Raw genomic sequence first — 15766 nt, 5'->3', positions numbered from 1 at the left:
GAAGCTCATCCAAAGAAGGTCCACCTACAGGGGGTGTAGAGGGTGGGCTCAAAGTCTTTGAATTATTGCTCGGGTCCTCTTTGGATTTAACATCCAGTGGACTACACTTGCAACATGAACCAAGCAGAGGTGTCAGTTGTGTAGGGCTAGTTGCATCATCCTGCAACTGGGCTAAAGGGTATGAATGCTCTGATCCTTCAGAGATGACTTTCGAGGAGGCTGCTGACTGTAATGGGGGATATGCACCTACTTCACTAACAGAGGACACTACAGGTGTTATTTCCTCCATGCTAGTGGCTTCAGTATCAGCCCGGGCCTGCTTGGAATTCAAATGTCCTGTATGTATTTCATCTTGTTTATCATCAATGGACAAAATGCTTTCACAGTGCTGTACAATTAAGTCCCTTTTCTCCTCTACACTGTGAATCTCTTCTTCTAAATGTTTAATGAATAGTGAGTCAATAAAAAGTTCACTACTTGGTCCAGAATTTCTCACAAAAGCAGGTTTCTCTTCTTGCAATGTCTGTCTTTCTTCCGTCCTATTTATTGCAATGGATTTGTCCACAGCATATGAATGGTTCTCCTGAACGGACTGCAGTACAATGTCAGCATGCTTGTCCAATGGAAACCTGGCTAGGTTGGATGGCATTTCTGGCTCAACTTGGACTTGAGTTCCAGAACAAGTTGAAAGTGACAAGGATTGATCGCCCTCTTGTACTTTAGACTCACATTTTTCTAAGGAGCTTTCTCTATGGTCTGATATTACAGAGACCTGTGATTCCATAACAGTTGTTAATGAAGTAGCAGAGGATTCAGCACATGAAAAATACAGTGAATTAGATCCATTTGTTGAGATCTCATCTGGGGGTCCAATGAGATTACAATCATTTTCTTGGTGATATGTTGTAGACAACTTCTCCCTTAAAATTATGTGACCAAAAGGTTCAGGAGGTGTTGATACTGAAGATTCTTCTGCAACAAAACAATAGGCAACATTTTAAAATAATGAGTAGAATAATATCACACAAGATCATAATTGAATTATATATGGATTATGAACTCACCCGTGGGCTGATTTAGGATCCTTATATCCCCCTGGTGTAGCTGTACTTGCCGAGACTTGGGTGAAGTGCTCCCTTTTCCCTCCACTGACCATGCTGCCCTACTCACTCGTGTTTTCTTCTGGTGTAGTGGTACTTTCATGCTGCTTGCTTTTGCTGTGTACATGCGTGCAAGCATTTGCACTTTATTAAGAATCTTTTCTGAGTTTTCTACCAAGCATTGATTGACTGGTCCACCATCAAAAAAAACTAAATCTGGTACCTCTTCCATTCCTTCATAAAGGGTACGACTACACGTTACCACCTTGCCATGACGAGACCATCGGCCAACTTTAATCTGACTGGGAAGGCTATCCAGGTTTCCATGAGAGGACATGCTAGCTCTTGTTCTACTTCCATATTGAAAAGATGTATCCGCTGTCTCTTTCGTCTGCAGATTAGATGTGTCTGAAGTGTCTGGATCGCATTGTGAATGATCATGTTTATGCTGCTTGTTTTCCTCAGAAGCAACTGTATCTTCACCACAGCTCTTTTCCTTTGAGAAAGGGACTTTCAGAGATTCTTGGCCAGTTCTTTCTTTCTCCTTCCAGAGTTCCATACAGGGACTGAACTCACAAATATCTTCATCTTTTTTATCTGCAGTCTTGTTGTTTAATAATTCTTTTTGTTCTTGGATAACATCTGAATGTGCAAGAGAAATGGCTGTATCAGCAGATTCCTCATGGCTGAAATTCTGGTCAACTTGGTCTGATGTTGGGAGTAATGAAGATGCTGCGTCAGTTTCAACACAGTCTGAGCGGCTACTCTCAGGCTCAAGTAGACTGTCTTGGCGAACACAAACATTTAATCGAGACACCGAATCTTTCACTAATCCAGCAGGAATATGAGAGATGCTGTTTCTTCGGGCTGTCTGACCCTCCTCGACACCTGCCTCCGCTGCCTCATAATAGCTGCGTATCTTCTCAATAATTTGCTTGTCACTTTTGGTTAGTTTTTGCTCAGGTTCTGCTTTGGGGACAAGAGAGCTGTCAGTTGCTTTTAATGCAGTAGCAATGTGAGCACAAGCTGACTTAGCCGCACATGCTGTGTCATCAGTGGTTTTGTCCAAATTGTCAGATAAATGAGGTTCTGCACTTTTACTAACAGTGTCTTTTTCCCCCTTTTCACCTGTGACCTTCACCATTTCTGGTTTTGATGATTCACTATGACTGGGCTCTGGTAATGTCAACTCTCCTGATTGATTCACTTCTTTGGAGGTCTGCAATAGTGATGATGCTTCCTCAAGCTCCTCTGGTGGAGCAACATTTGCTTCACATGATGGATGGCTGTCCTCGTCTTTGTCTGACCCATATACCAGCGTTTCTTCTGCCTCTGATCTTTTGGTATCGTTGGTCTGATGTTTATTTTCATCCACCTCAGCTATTAGTGGTTTGGATTCATCTAGCTGCTGTGGCTCTGATGGCTGGACTTCCGGGGACTCTGGAGTCAACTGGCACAGTGGAAAACAAAAAATGAGCAAAATGCCATTTTCTTATGACTAGAAGCTTACATTAACAGCATTATTACTACAAAGTCACTGATGTCAATGTGTATACCAATAGCAATGAAGCATTGTGTTGAGTTACTACAGCAATTACTGTCTTGGCATATTGTTTTAGGTGTCAAAATGTGCTATATGTACCACTTCAGATGTTAACTCCGCCATGCCTTGTCGAGCACGGCTCTCATTAATGAACTGCATGATTTCCTCAGTAATGGACAGTGTTGGTGGTGGAGCGAGTGGGGTCATGTCATCCTCGTCCTGACATAAAGCCAGATCATCACGGCCAGATTCAACTTCAATGACAGAGGATGCCAGAGTACTGGTACTGCCTGAAGAGCCCATGCTATCAGCCTGTGGGCACAACTCCCCTTCACTGCCAGCCTGAAAACCCATTAAATTGACAGAAGCATAGATATACAAAAATTTAAATCATGTAATTTTGGACCTTAGAACAACATTTTATCACAGCTGTGATACAAAAAGTATAAACAAAACCTATTGCTACAAGGTTGCATTACGTTGCAAAAATGATAGAATTAAGGCTGTATGTTATATAAATGTTTAATGTAAGAAAGTAAAATCCTCTCACACCTTTAAAGAACCTGGATTCCATGAGCAGTGAAGCCATGGCAGATTGGAAAAAGAAAAATAGAAACAAAAATGATTTATTTTTTAAAGTGGTTTCAAATGTTTACTTTTTCACATACACTTTCAAAATAATATCATTACTGATGAAAGAACAACAAGATAACAAACTTATAGAAAGTGAAAGAACTAAAGTCTACACTCACCACTTTGCTGGAACGCAACTTCAATATCTTTGGCAGGTGCTTGAGGCATATAAAGATTAGATTTTAGACTTTAAACTTTAGAAACTTTACAACTTTACAAGGATTTTAATTTGGTGCCAGCATCAATATGACTTAAACAACACTAAATAAATAAATAATAAACCTATAAAACAAATACAATAGAAAATACTGAAATATACTGAAATATAAAAAAAAAAAAAGCTAAATATTTTTAGAACTTAATCATTTGATGCCCGTTTTACAAATCTGAGATTAGATTATATTCACCAGACTGTCTCCTCCCACGCTTGTATGGCAGGCTACCCTCAAGGAGGAGTGGAAGGCTTTTCTTGGCTTTCTCAGGGGTGTAGATGAACTCTGGTGGCTCTGTCAGGAGTTATGAAGTTCACTTTTATGAGTATTTGAAATAGTGCGGTTTGGCATTTTAAGGTATTCTAATGAACACTACATGCCAGACCTGATTGCCTTCTTCCTCTGTGGTAGTTATGAACATCGTCCAGTCGTGGAGAAGACATTTGTTTTCTTATTGGCTCCTGATCAAACTGTGGGGCTGAGTGTGATACATAACATGAATACTCCACAGCAAGTCACACTCACTGCCACAAGCAACAGTTCAAAATTACAAGAATGCAAAGAATACTTACACTGACAGAAGTTGTCACCAAGAACCTGCCTTGCCTGGAAAACATGTTATAAATAGATATTTAGTGCTCTGGTGTCCATCTGTACACTATGTATAACTGAACTAGCTGAACACAAAATGTTGGTCAATTTTGACTGTACATTATCCTTGACACAATGATGCATAGTTTGACATAAAAAAACTCTTACTTTTTGGGGTAAGGATGCAGGATGGTTTTCCACTATCATCCTTTTGAGGTAATGTAGCCACAGCCGCTTCTCCTCCTGGTTTTTAGCCTACAGAGAAGTATAGTAAGGTTTTTAGATTCTCATTACCATCATTGCCTTTTTCATCACTTTTAACACAAAACAAGTAATGCAACTGCAAAGTGTTCCAGACAGTAATGAAGTTGCCTGTCTGATGTGCATTTTAAATATTTTACCTGAACAATGTGTTGCTGTTTTGGGATCGTTTGGTCAGACACCTTAAAACAGAGGGGATCCTTCATGTTTTCCACTAAGAGCAGATTACAGCACTTCAAAGATGAGAGGGAGAAAGAGAAAAACATGAGTTTTGCATATCATAAATCCTTTAAGTAAAATGCTACACTCCAACTGTAGATATATAGTAGATTTAGAACTGAAATCTGATCACAAATGATGATGACTTACAAAGATGTGAGTGCTGTATATGAAATGATCCAGCCTCTTCTTGGCAATGAGAAGCATTTTGTCAAAAAGAAAGAATGCTCTTTCCTTTTTCACACGCTGAACTCGGAAGGAGCCTTCAAGTACCAGCTCTCCAAAACCACTGAGATCAGGCCCAGTCCAGTTCAGCAACAAGCTCTCAATCTCCTATAAAAAGAAGTAACGTTTGCATTTGCAACAGAATTAATTGCAGAGTTACAGAATATTTGATTCTGTAAAAAGTCATAGGGAGCATTTGATGGCTGCGATTACCTGCAGTCTGACTGCATGTTCCTGTTTCCTCTTCATGTCATTGATGTACCAGGCAACTGCTGTCATGGTTATAATGGCATCTTCCACCACCTCATACCCAGGATCACTTTTATCAAAGTGTTTGGATAGTTCCTACCACAAGGGGGCGACAACAGATCAGCTGTACAGTCTGACAAGTGTTACGCATCTGTTTTCAAGTTTACTAGCATGGCCCCATTTGCCCCTGCTAGCAGATGCCATAGCTACACCATCTTCCAGCAAAAAACATATCATTTTGAAAAAAAAAAAAAAGGATCAGATTTAAGGCACTGTACTCCACTGACCTGCAGCAGGAGGTGGTATTTAAGAATCCTTTGCACCGGTTTTAGCAGGTAAGTCTCCAGAGGCAATGAGTGACACAGAGTGGCCTGCCTTTCCTGGAAGAAGCGCACCAGGCTCTCGTTCTTCATGCAGTCCCGCAGGACTGTTACTGAGCTGGACGGAAACAGGGAGGAAGACATTTAAGCAGGGTGGTCTACTGGGAGACTCATCAGTTTGGCAGCTTTGCCTGACAGCACTTCATCTTATCCTAAAGCCTGCAGTAATGCATTCAGCTGGTGGCTGTGTAAACCTACAAATGCACTTACAAAACACTCAGTCTCCGAATATTAAATGCAACTCAGAAATATTTGTTTTTGTGCGACCTCCTGTTTCGTACATTTTCATACAATGTTTTTTGTTTTTGTTTCACCACCATTAGTTACATATATATTGTGTACTGCCTTATAACATTTATAATAAAATACTTAATAAAAATACTTTATAATAAATATTCTTTTAAGAATCTGAGTAACTGCAGAGTTATTTGCATTAATATGCAACAGCTAATTCTCTAAAGGTGGATCAGAATCAGCTCTAGCAGAACATCTGCTGCTGCTGTACCAGAGGCCCATGGGAATACTAAGAGAGGGGCTGAAAAGTATTTCCAAGTAGTCATCACCCAGGCATGTTTGCCTCTGATATGTCTAATTTTTCTACTAGACATATAGCTAACACTGACCAATTAAAACCACATGACATTCATCAAAAATATCTTACATGACTATACATCACATGATTCTAATTATGTTGTCCACAAAAATGCCACATACTTTTATCATTATGCAACAGAGTTTTCAGGGATACATGTGGAGCAATTAAGGTTTTTAACTATTTCGTCAGTTCAAAATGCTATATATACAGTTAAAATAAGTTTTAAATATACATTTAATCAATTGTCATTTGTTTTGTGTCTCTTATGCTCAACAAGGTTGTATTTATTTGATCAAAAATAAAGTGAAAACTGTAATACACTCTTAAAAATAAAGGTGCTTAAAAGGTTCTTCACAGCGATGCCATAGAAGAACCATTTTTGGTTCCACAAAGAACCATTCAGTCAAAGGTTCTTTAAAGAACCATCTCTTTCTTACCTTTTTATAATCTGAAGAACCTTTCGCCACAAAGAACCTTTTGTGAAACAGAAAGGTTCTTCAGATGTTAAAGGTTCTTTATGGAACCATTTAGACTCTTCTATGGCATCGTGAAGCACTTTTATTTTTAAGAGTGTACTGTGAAATATTATTGCATTTCCATTTGAATATATCTCAAAATGTAATTTATTCCTGTGATGGCAAAGCTGAATTTTCAGCTTCATTACTCCAGGCTTCAGTTTTCTCATGATCCTTTAGAAATCATTCTAATATGCTGATTTGGTGCCCAAGAAACATTTCTAATTATTATCAAAGTTGAAAACTATGATACATTGTTTTTTTTCAGAAATACATTGAAATACATTATAAATGTCTTTACTGTCATTTTTGTTGAATGTTTTCTGAATAAAAGTATTCATTTATTCAACACACACACTCCAAACTTTTGAATGGTACTTTAATGATCATATCAGAGGAATAGAAATATTCTTCACTTACTTGGGGTAATTCATGCAGTATATGGTGTAAATGTCAAAAGCTTCACTCTAAAAAAAAAACAAAATCATAAATTGTTACAGTGACTTCAAAGATAATGCTTTCATTCTATGAACAAAAGTACACTACTAACTATGGACATCTAAAATATACAGAGAGTTCAGAGTTATGAAACCAGACAAAAATATAACAGACGAATAAAAATGGCACAATCTAGACTGGTATTCACTTGGCAGTATGTGGGAGATTTTTCCACTAAATGTTTGTGTACCAAAAACAGAAGCAGTACCAAAACAAGCCAATCAAGTAAACCCCATCATCTGCTCTGGCAATGGCCAATATTCCCAGATCTGACCAGATATGGGCAGCTCAGCAGATGCAGAGTTACAGTCGCTGAGTTACATCTGTACGAGCATGTAAACACATCTAATATGTTCTGCTCTATTTGGAGCCTGATATCTAGTCTAGAGGCACTGCTTGATTTGGAACAAGTTTTCTTTTTTTTGATGTTGCAGAGATTATGGGGAAAAACCTGACTTTGAGACAACATTAGAGAAGGTTCAATTGAGCTAAACCCTCAAAATAACCCACCGGTAATGGCTTAATCGAATGTACTCTCTGCTTCCTAGGCCAGCCCTAATTGATCCTAACAGTGGCCGTTTCAGCAGGAGGTAAACATTGGGTCTTGGTGCTTGAGATAGAGACACAGCCTCAGGCGATTTAAAGGTAAAGAATGATTTCCTTCTTTCAAACCATGAATCAAATCTTTGCAGAAAGAGCCGTGAGCACATTCGACCTCTCTAGCACGCCAAACAATGATGTCCTTGTCTGGTTCCCATCCCAGCCTGGTCTGCTCATTGTTGTGTCATTGTGGTGTGGAGACAAGAACGCCAAAAGTGTCTGCAAATGCACTTAGCTGACGTGTGCATGTGTTAAAAGTTCAATGCTGTTTGCTGATATGTTTAGGTTTCGTTTCACAGAGTCCATCTGTTTTTCTGGCCCAAATATATCTGTGTGCTTCTGCCATACTGCCAAGCGAGGGCCCCAAGATTAAAAAAATGTAACAAAACTGGATTTTCCTTAGACAACACTTCTAGAATGACGTGCATTAAAACACAAACTCCTTGTCTTGAGATACGTGCATTGTGTGGAAGGAACAGGAAGAAATGTATATTTTACTAAGTCATGTGCTTACCCTCTCCACAAAGCACTCTGCTATGGCTGCTGCATGTGGACTACGTTCCAGATCTTCTAAAAGCTCACTGTAAAAAACAAGAATCGAGTCAGTTTTGGTGCATGACACATGTATTCCTGCTCACATATTCTCACAAAAGCATTTGTAAGCTGACAAATTAATCGAGTGGCATATGAAGACCAGGTTTCTGACATGAGACTTGGACTATGTCTTTGTCTAAATGATGTTATTCCCTTTCTGAGGAAACATCTGGGACTGGAGTTTCAAGAGGACACTCTTGACTGGAACGGGCTCCAACTCCGGCCTGCGTTTCCAAACAGCATTCATTTCTTTTTTATCATTTAGACCAAACCATTGCTTAAATGCACACAGATGGGATACCTCTCATTTTGGCTCGATTTCCTCCAAACATACCCCAATATCCCCACAGTCAAAATTGAAAACCTTTCTGCAGTGCATTCTTCTAGTGGGGAAAAGTCTCATTTCAGGTAGTAAATCAATGGAAAACATCGATTTTGAATTATATTGGCTAGTAACAGTGTCTGGAATGCAATAAAGGAAGCTTGGGCTTGGTTTAGTGAAACAATCTCTATTGTAACTCAAACACAAGATGGAATCAAATGGATTTTCCCTCAAGTGTTATGAAGTTGATATGATCTCTTGTGGCCGGTGGGACTTTTTCGACCGAGGATGAGTGGTTTGACATTCCCTGACTGTATTTTGAAGGAAGGGTTGAACGAAAGAAATATGACGGCTCGACCAGGCACGCCATATTTCATTCAGTCCATTAGCGAAACTCCCAAGAGGCCCCCAAACCACCAGGCTCGTCAGTCTCAAGGGAAACCCTCCTTCTATATCGTGAAAGAAAACAACGTGACACTCTCTAAACACTATGGACTTTACTTCATGTGGCTGAGGGGAAAAGTTCGGAAGGAAACCGCAGCACTCCAGCCTTCATCATCCTCTCTTCCCCTCTGAAGACGAAATTCATTTAGTGGCTGACCTTTGTGGTAGGGGGACTTCACTGTGGTTATAAAGGAAATTGAATTGAGTTCATGCATGCTTTCTTGGATTGTCCAAAGAGCTTGGTGTTTGAGGTGCCTGTAGGGATGGGATGTTCCCGAACGATGACTTGATTGTCTTGAAAGGTGTGGCATAATAACAACACATAGTTCCGTCATTTGGAATTGTAAAACAATAAAGACGTTACTATCGATTCAAAGCCACAAGCATCTGCTTTCTAGTCCGAACTGTAGTAGATAAGTTGGATTCAATTAGATCTTGGCAAATCTTGTGAGGTTTTGGCCCCTTCACTCAAATCCCAGGAAAGTGTTGGCGGACCAATAGTTTGAGACTTGAAATATGTGTGTTACGTGCATGCTAAATACTTTCCCAGGTTCTTCTTTGCCAGATAAAGTACATACAAAAGTGTTTGCGGTATTACTTGAGGAAAAATTAGAAATTTAAGACATTAAGACACCAGATTGGTTCTTTGACCATGTCAGAATTGGCTACAAATCCATGTAGTACAACAAACTCCAATAAACACCAGCAAAAAAATGTATAAGTCCAACATATTTATTTTCATATGACCAAAAACAGGGAGTTACCTGCAAGATGCCCTGCATATAAAAAAAAAATGCGATTCCCTTTGTCCCATTCAGTCTTCACCTCACCCTTTCTGTTTTTTGGACTCGACTCATAAGTTGTCGTCTTGTCTCGATTCATACTCTCCTCCTCGTCTCATCCCTTTCTTTTGTCCTACTCCCACCATTCATCCATTAACATGGTGTGTATAACTCAAACAGAAGTTCGCTACATTACGATTCCTTTCATCTAACTCGTATTTCCCACAGCAGTCAAGCTTTTATTTTTGCTGGAGACACAGCATCATGGTGGGGGAAATTCACACAGTCATTCTTCTTTTTTATGCAATATACAAATCCTCAGGACAAATCTACACCCATTATTTCTCTCAAACGAGATCAAAGCAGACAGTGAGACAGTGGGGAGACACGAGGACAGTGAGATGTGTGCTTTAGGGAAAACCAGATTTGTCTTTATTAAGAAATGAACAGTGTCTGTCCGCAGTGTTAAGGTGTATTTGAATCCAAAATGAAGTAAATGCATGGTAAACTGACAGGCGTGATCCCGTATGAGCACACAAAAGAGGTAAAGGTTTTTGCGGTCTCACTTAATGGAGGAAATCTGTCTGGGCAAATAAAAGTGTATCTCAATGGTCCTGACTGAAATGGCACACTTGTGTACTTGCAACATAGGGTGTCCCATTTTTAGAAATCTTTTATTACCCATTAGTAAAACCTCGAAGTAACAAATTTCATTAAAATCATTAAAATCACAAAAAAAGATTTGGAAGCCTTTTGAAAATTCATTATAGAAAAAACTGAAAATGTGAAAAAAAATAACAAGTGAAAAAAATATTTATGCATACTTATATCATTAAAAATAAAATATGAAAATATTTTTAAAAAATTATTCTCAATGGTCCTGACTGAAATGGCACACTTGTGTACTTGCAACATAGGGTGTCCCATTTTTAGAAATCTTTTATTACCCATTAGTAAAACCTCGAAGTAACAAATTTCATTAAAATCATTAAAATCACAAAAAAAGATTTGGAAGCCTTTTGAAAATTCATTATAGAAAAAACTGAAAATGTGAAAAAAATAACAAGTGAAAAAAATATTTATGCATACTTATATCATTAAAAATAAAATATGAAAATATTTTTTTAAAATTATTATGTAATTATTATGAAAATGTATTATACATTTAAAAAAAATATATGACTGTCCCATGGTTGTGATGAAATGTTTTTTTTCTTACGTTAGTGTGCTTGGTTACCTAAGAGACAAACTTAAGATAAAATGTGACGTATAAAAAAAAAACTTTTGAGCAGAATATTTTTTTGTCATTTGAAATCAAGCTGTAATTTTTATCAAATTATGCAAATGCAAATGCTCACCAAGGCTGCATTTGTTTGATAAAAAAATATAATATTGTGAAAATGTATTACAATTTAAATAACTGTTTTCTATTTTAATATATTTTTATTACTGTGATGATAAAGCTGAATTTTAAGCAGCCAGTCTTCGGTCTTCAGTCTTCAGGGTCAAATGAGCCCTCAGAAATCACTGTAATATGCTTATTTTGGGCTCAAAAAACATTTATTATTATCAGTGTTCGAAACAGTTCTTCTTAATATTTTTGTGGAAATGGTGTTTTTTCAGGATTATTTTAATGAATAGAAAGTTCAAAGTTCAAGTACAAAAATACTACATTTATTTAAGAGACAAACTTAAGATAAAATGTGACGTATAAAAAAAAAACTTTTGAGCAGAATATTTTTTTGTCATTTGAAATCAAGCTGTAATTTTTATCAAATTATGCAAATGCAAATGCTCACCAAGGCTGCATTTGTTTGATAAAAAAATATAATATTGTGAAAATGTATTACAATTTAAATAACTGTTTTCTATTTTAATATATTTTTATTACTGTGATGATAAAGCTGAATTTTAAGCAGCCAGTCTTCGGTCTTCAGTCTTCAGGGTCAAATGAGCCCTCAGAAATCACTGTAATATGCTTATTTTGGGCTTAATAAACATTTATTATTATCAGTGTTCTTCTTAATATTTTTGTGGAAATGGTGTTTTTTCAGGATTATTTTAATGAATAGAAAGTTCAAAGTTCAAGTACAAAAATACTACATTTATTTAAAACTGAAATTTGTAACATCATAAATGTCTTTACTGTCATTTTGATCAATTTTATGTGTCCTTGCTGTTTTGAAAGTGTATATTTATTATGTATTTAGTATGGGATTTGTAACATCATAAATGTCTTTACTGTCATTTTGATCAATTTTATGTGTCCTTGCTGAATAAAAGTATTATTTTCTTTAAAAAAAACAGCTCAAAAACTTTGAACCCCAAAGTTTTGAAAGTGTATATTTATTATGTATTTAGTATGGCTTTAAAAAGGTCTATTCTGAAGAGTCACTGAGGACAATGTGCCATGTAGCTGACCCTGAAGTTTTAACACCCATTTAAGGCCATCAGAAAGGGGAAAAAACATAAGGGTGCGATTACAAATGCTAAAATAAACCTAGAACAATAAGAACTGATAATAAGGTTTTAAAAGAACTATTGCAAAACACAAGAATGAGTCAGCAGTGGAATGTTTTCATCACTGCAAAATAGAGAGGAGATTCCCAAGCCAGCAAAAACAGCCTGTTCTGTTGCAGTCGCTGCAAAAGACAAATGCAGCATTCCAGTGCAAAGGCACAATTTACAATGCTTCACTATAACTGGACAGATGTCTGTGGGAACAAAATAAGTCCTGTCTGCTGTCCCAGGATGCACTGCTCGCTTGGCTGCACCCTCACTCTCTGACAGGTCATGTGTGGCTCGTTCACCACAGGGGCCTGAGCTCTACCTCGGAGCCCGGCTGCTTTGGCTAAGAGGAACATGACATCTGTATGTGTCCTAAAGCTCTGACCGGTGCCAAGAAAGTAGACTCAACAGAATCAAGTCTGAATACAGGGGCTACATTCTACAGCAATGAGCAGAGGGCTTTTAAGAGTAAGAACAGACAAAGAGAGAGCCTTTGTGTGTTTAAACTATAAGAAAGAGGGGAAGAACAAGGTCAGTCATTCATTTTATATAGTCTTAACAACTACAGAGGCACTAGAGCTGATTTAAGGGGGTAGTTCACTCAGAAATGAAAATTCTGTCATCATTTACTCACCATCTTTGTCGTTACAAACCCACATGCTGTTATTCTTTCCCTGAACACAATCAAAGAAATATTGAATAATTTCCAACTCCCTGTTTTTCATAAACATGAAGCTTTGTGGGATGAACAGACCAAATTTCAGCCATTATTCATTCTCATATGATTTGAGGGCTGCATGCTGAGTTAAATGAATGATTTGAATTAATTTTAGAGTGACTTAAATTTCAGTCTATTAATCACGTAAATATAGCATATGGCTTCAGATGAATTGGAATATACAAACTACTGTTCAAAAGTTTGATATTTTTTTATACAAAGGAATTAATATTTTAATTCAACAAGGTCAATTAAAATAAAAAAATCAAAAGTGACAGTAAAGATATTTGAAAATATTTATATTTAAAAAATTTTTTTTTTTTTTTTTTTTACAAAGAAATAAATACTTTAATTCAACTGGGACACATTTATTTGATCATAAGTGACAGTAAAGATATTTACAATGTTACAAAAGATTTATAAATAAAAGTTGCTGTTCTTTTGAACGTTCTACTCATTAAAGAATTCTAAAAAAAAAAAAAAAAAACATTATCACGGTTTCCAAAATATTAAGCAGCACAACTGTTTTCAACATCGATAATAATAAGAAATGTTTTTAGGCTGCAAATCAGCATATCAATGATTTCTGATCATGTGATACTGAAGACTGGAGTAATGATGCTGAAATTTCAGCTTTGCCATCACAGGAATAAATTACATTTTTAAATATATTAAAAAAGAAAACAGTTATTTTAAATTGCGATAATATTTCACAATTTTACTGTTTTTACTGTAATTTTAATCACATAATTGCAGCCTTGGTGAGTATAAGACACTTTAAACACATAAGAAAAAAATTTAATCATTTAGAGGCAAATAAATAAGCTTACCGACCCCAAACTTTTTAAAAAGTAATGTAGTAATACAGTATGGACTGCTTATATGGTGCTTTTTTGTCATTTTTTGGAGCTTGACAGCCTGTGGATGCTACAAACTGTAAATTATGAAAGATCATTTATTTATAAGTGAACTATCCCTTTAAGAATGGTATTCCTAAAAACTAATAACTCATTCTACTCATTACATGCCAATATAATCTCAAGCAGAGGCCAAAAGCTGCTGCGATGGGAAGAAAACTCCTGCCATTTTATTAAAGGAAGTTATATTAAATAAGGTCATGAGGACACCCAAGAGTTTTTAAGATTTTCTGTTTGAAGCACAGCCAAGATCATTTCCCACAAGAGCTGGCAGTAAGGCGCCATGTTCAATTTCGAAACTGCCTAATGTCATTAGAGGGATGATGTGGAGTGGAGGTGAACCAAGAAAGAGAATTATGTAAAAACAGGATATGTGAGTGGCAAGTAGCAGCGACCCACCAACTAGAAACCTCTGGGCTAAACCATGCGTACGAGTCTGAAATAAACACTGAGTGTCATTTGCAATAAACAGTGTGAAACAGACACATAACAAGACTGACTAAATTGTTCGGTGGACCATGCATGAAGTCGCAATGTAATAAACCATATGCTGCATGTCTTTTAAAAAGAGCTTAAGTTATGACGACGGCTGAGAAAACGTCTCCTGAAGAGCATTCCAGATCAACTACAACAGTCCAGGGACAGTCTGCTGGAGTGCATCAGAAATGGCGTATACTCGCTCTTGGCAGACATCTGCACACTGTCCCTCATGGTGGGACAGACCAGGACCCAGGCCAGTCATTGTGTTTGAGACAAATTCAACAGACACCGCTGCCACCCAGACAGACATCAAGAATGAAGACACCCACCTGTTAAACTCATAGATGTCCTCGATGTTGCAGAAGAGGGTGCTGACCTCCTCGGGTTTGAGAGGCAAGTCGCCACAGTCAATAATGCAGCCAAGATAGTCCTGAGAGCGAGAAAGCGAGAAAATTGAGCGTGGATGACCTCACAGAAATCATACTAGGCATTTTCACACTTGAATTTGCTTTGCTTGTTAGTGATTCAGAAAACTCCTGTGAGACCTGTGAAATTGGTGAAGTACCTCTATTCCATTACATTTTCCCATTGCAAACACTGAGGTGATTCATAACTCATGGACTATAAAGACACTATAAATAGTTCCGACACAGCAGGACGTGACTCTCACCCCTGAATGATCTCTCTCGACACCAAGAATCGCTGTAATGTAATTACCATGGACGCCACACTTGAGCCCCTCAATGATCTTCAGAGTAAACATACAAAGCGGTGCAGGAAAGCAAAGCATGCAACTAATACAGTGGTTAAAAGGAGCCCCTCTAACAATATTTATCTTTTCTCTCTCTGCTCTTTCACCTCTGACCTCGAAAAAAGTCATAAGCTGGTCTCATGAGAAAACTGCCTGATCATCATGACACGTAAAATACTGGCAGGTTTGGGCCGCCTGCTGAGGAACAGAGAATCGGGGTCACCAACTTTCTCAGTTTTGAAGTGGTTGGTTAATACGGAGTTAAAGGGAAGCAGTTCCACTGGGTTAAAGTTTAAGGAAGATCTGGGTCACAGTGAGAAACGTAGGATGGAAGTGAAAAGAGCCAATACGAGACATCAAAATAATTCTGGTTTCAACAGTTTTGCCAAAAGACGTAAATGATATGCATGTTAACATGATTTTACTGTAATAAACTAACCTTTTCTGTATTACGCTATTGTTCATAAGAATCATTCATACAAAAATATAAAAAATATTACGCTTACTGACCATAAACTTTTGAACAGTAGTGTAACTTTATACAAAAAAAGTTAAGTGATTTCATCACTAAAAATCATAGTAAATGTCATCACAGTAAAAAAAAAAAAAATGTGACACTGAAGACTAAA

General features: G+C 37.3%; 1 protein-coding gene across 2 annotated transcripts in view; it reads right to left on the bottom strand.

Moving 5' to 3' along the window:
- LOC107726101 (uncharacterized) overlaps positions 1-15766 on the bottom strand; it is a 57504-nt gene that overhangs the window by 8832 nt on the left and 32906 nt on the right. For both annotated transcript variants that reach the window (XM_016535589.1, XM_016535590.1), the window contains 4 exons: positions 14716-14816; positions 8136-8202; positions 6944-6990; positions 5321-5471 (listed from right to left, as the gene is read on the bottom strand). In XM_016535589.1, the coding sequence (XP_016391075.1) occupies positions 5321-5471; positions 6944-6990; positions 8136-8202; positions 14716-14816 (366 nt within the window). The remainder of the gene's footprint in view (positions 1-5320; positions 5472-6943; positions 6991-8135; positions 8203-14715; positions 14817-15766) is intronic.

Source organism: Sinocyclocheilus rhinocerous, unplaced genomic scaffold (assembly GCF_001515625.1).
Source record: "Sinocyclocheilus rhinocerous isolate Xijiao unplaced genomic scaffold, SAMN03320098_v1.1 scaffold816, whole genome shotgun sequence".
In the NCBI taxonomy this organism is placed as follows: domain Eukaryota; kingdom Metazoa; phylum Chordata; class Actinopteri; order Cypriniformes; family Cyprinidae; genus Sinocyclocheilus; species Sinocyclocheilus rhinocerous.
Note: the sequence above shows the minus strand (reverse complement) of the source record. Positions and strands in the feature narration are given on the sequence as shown.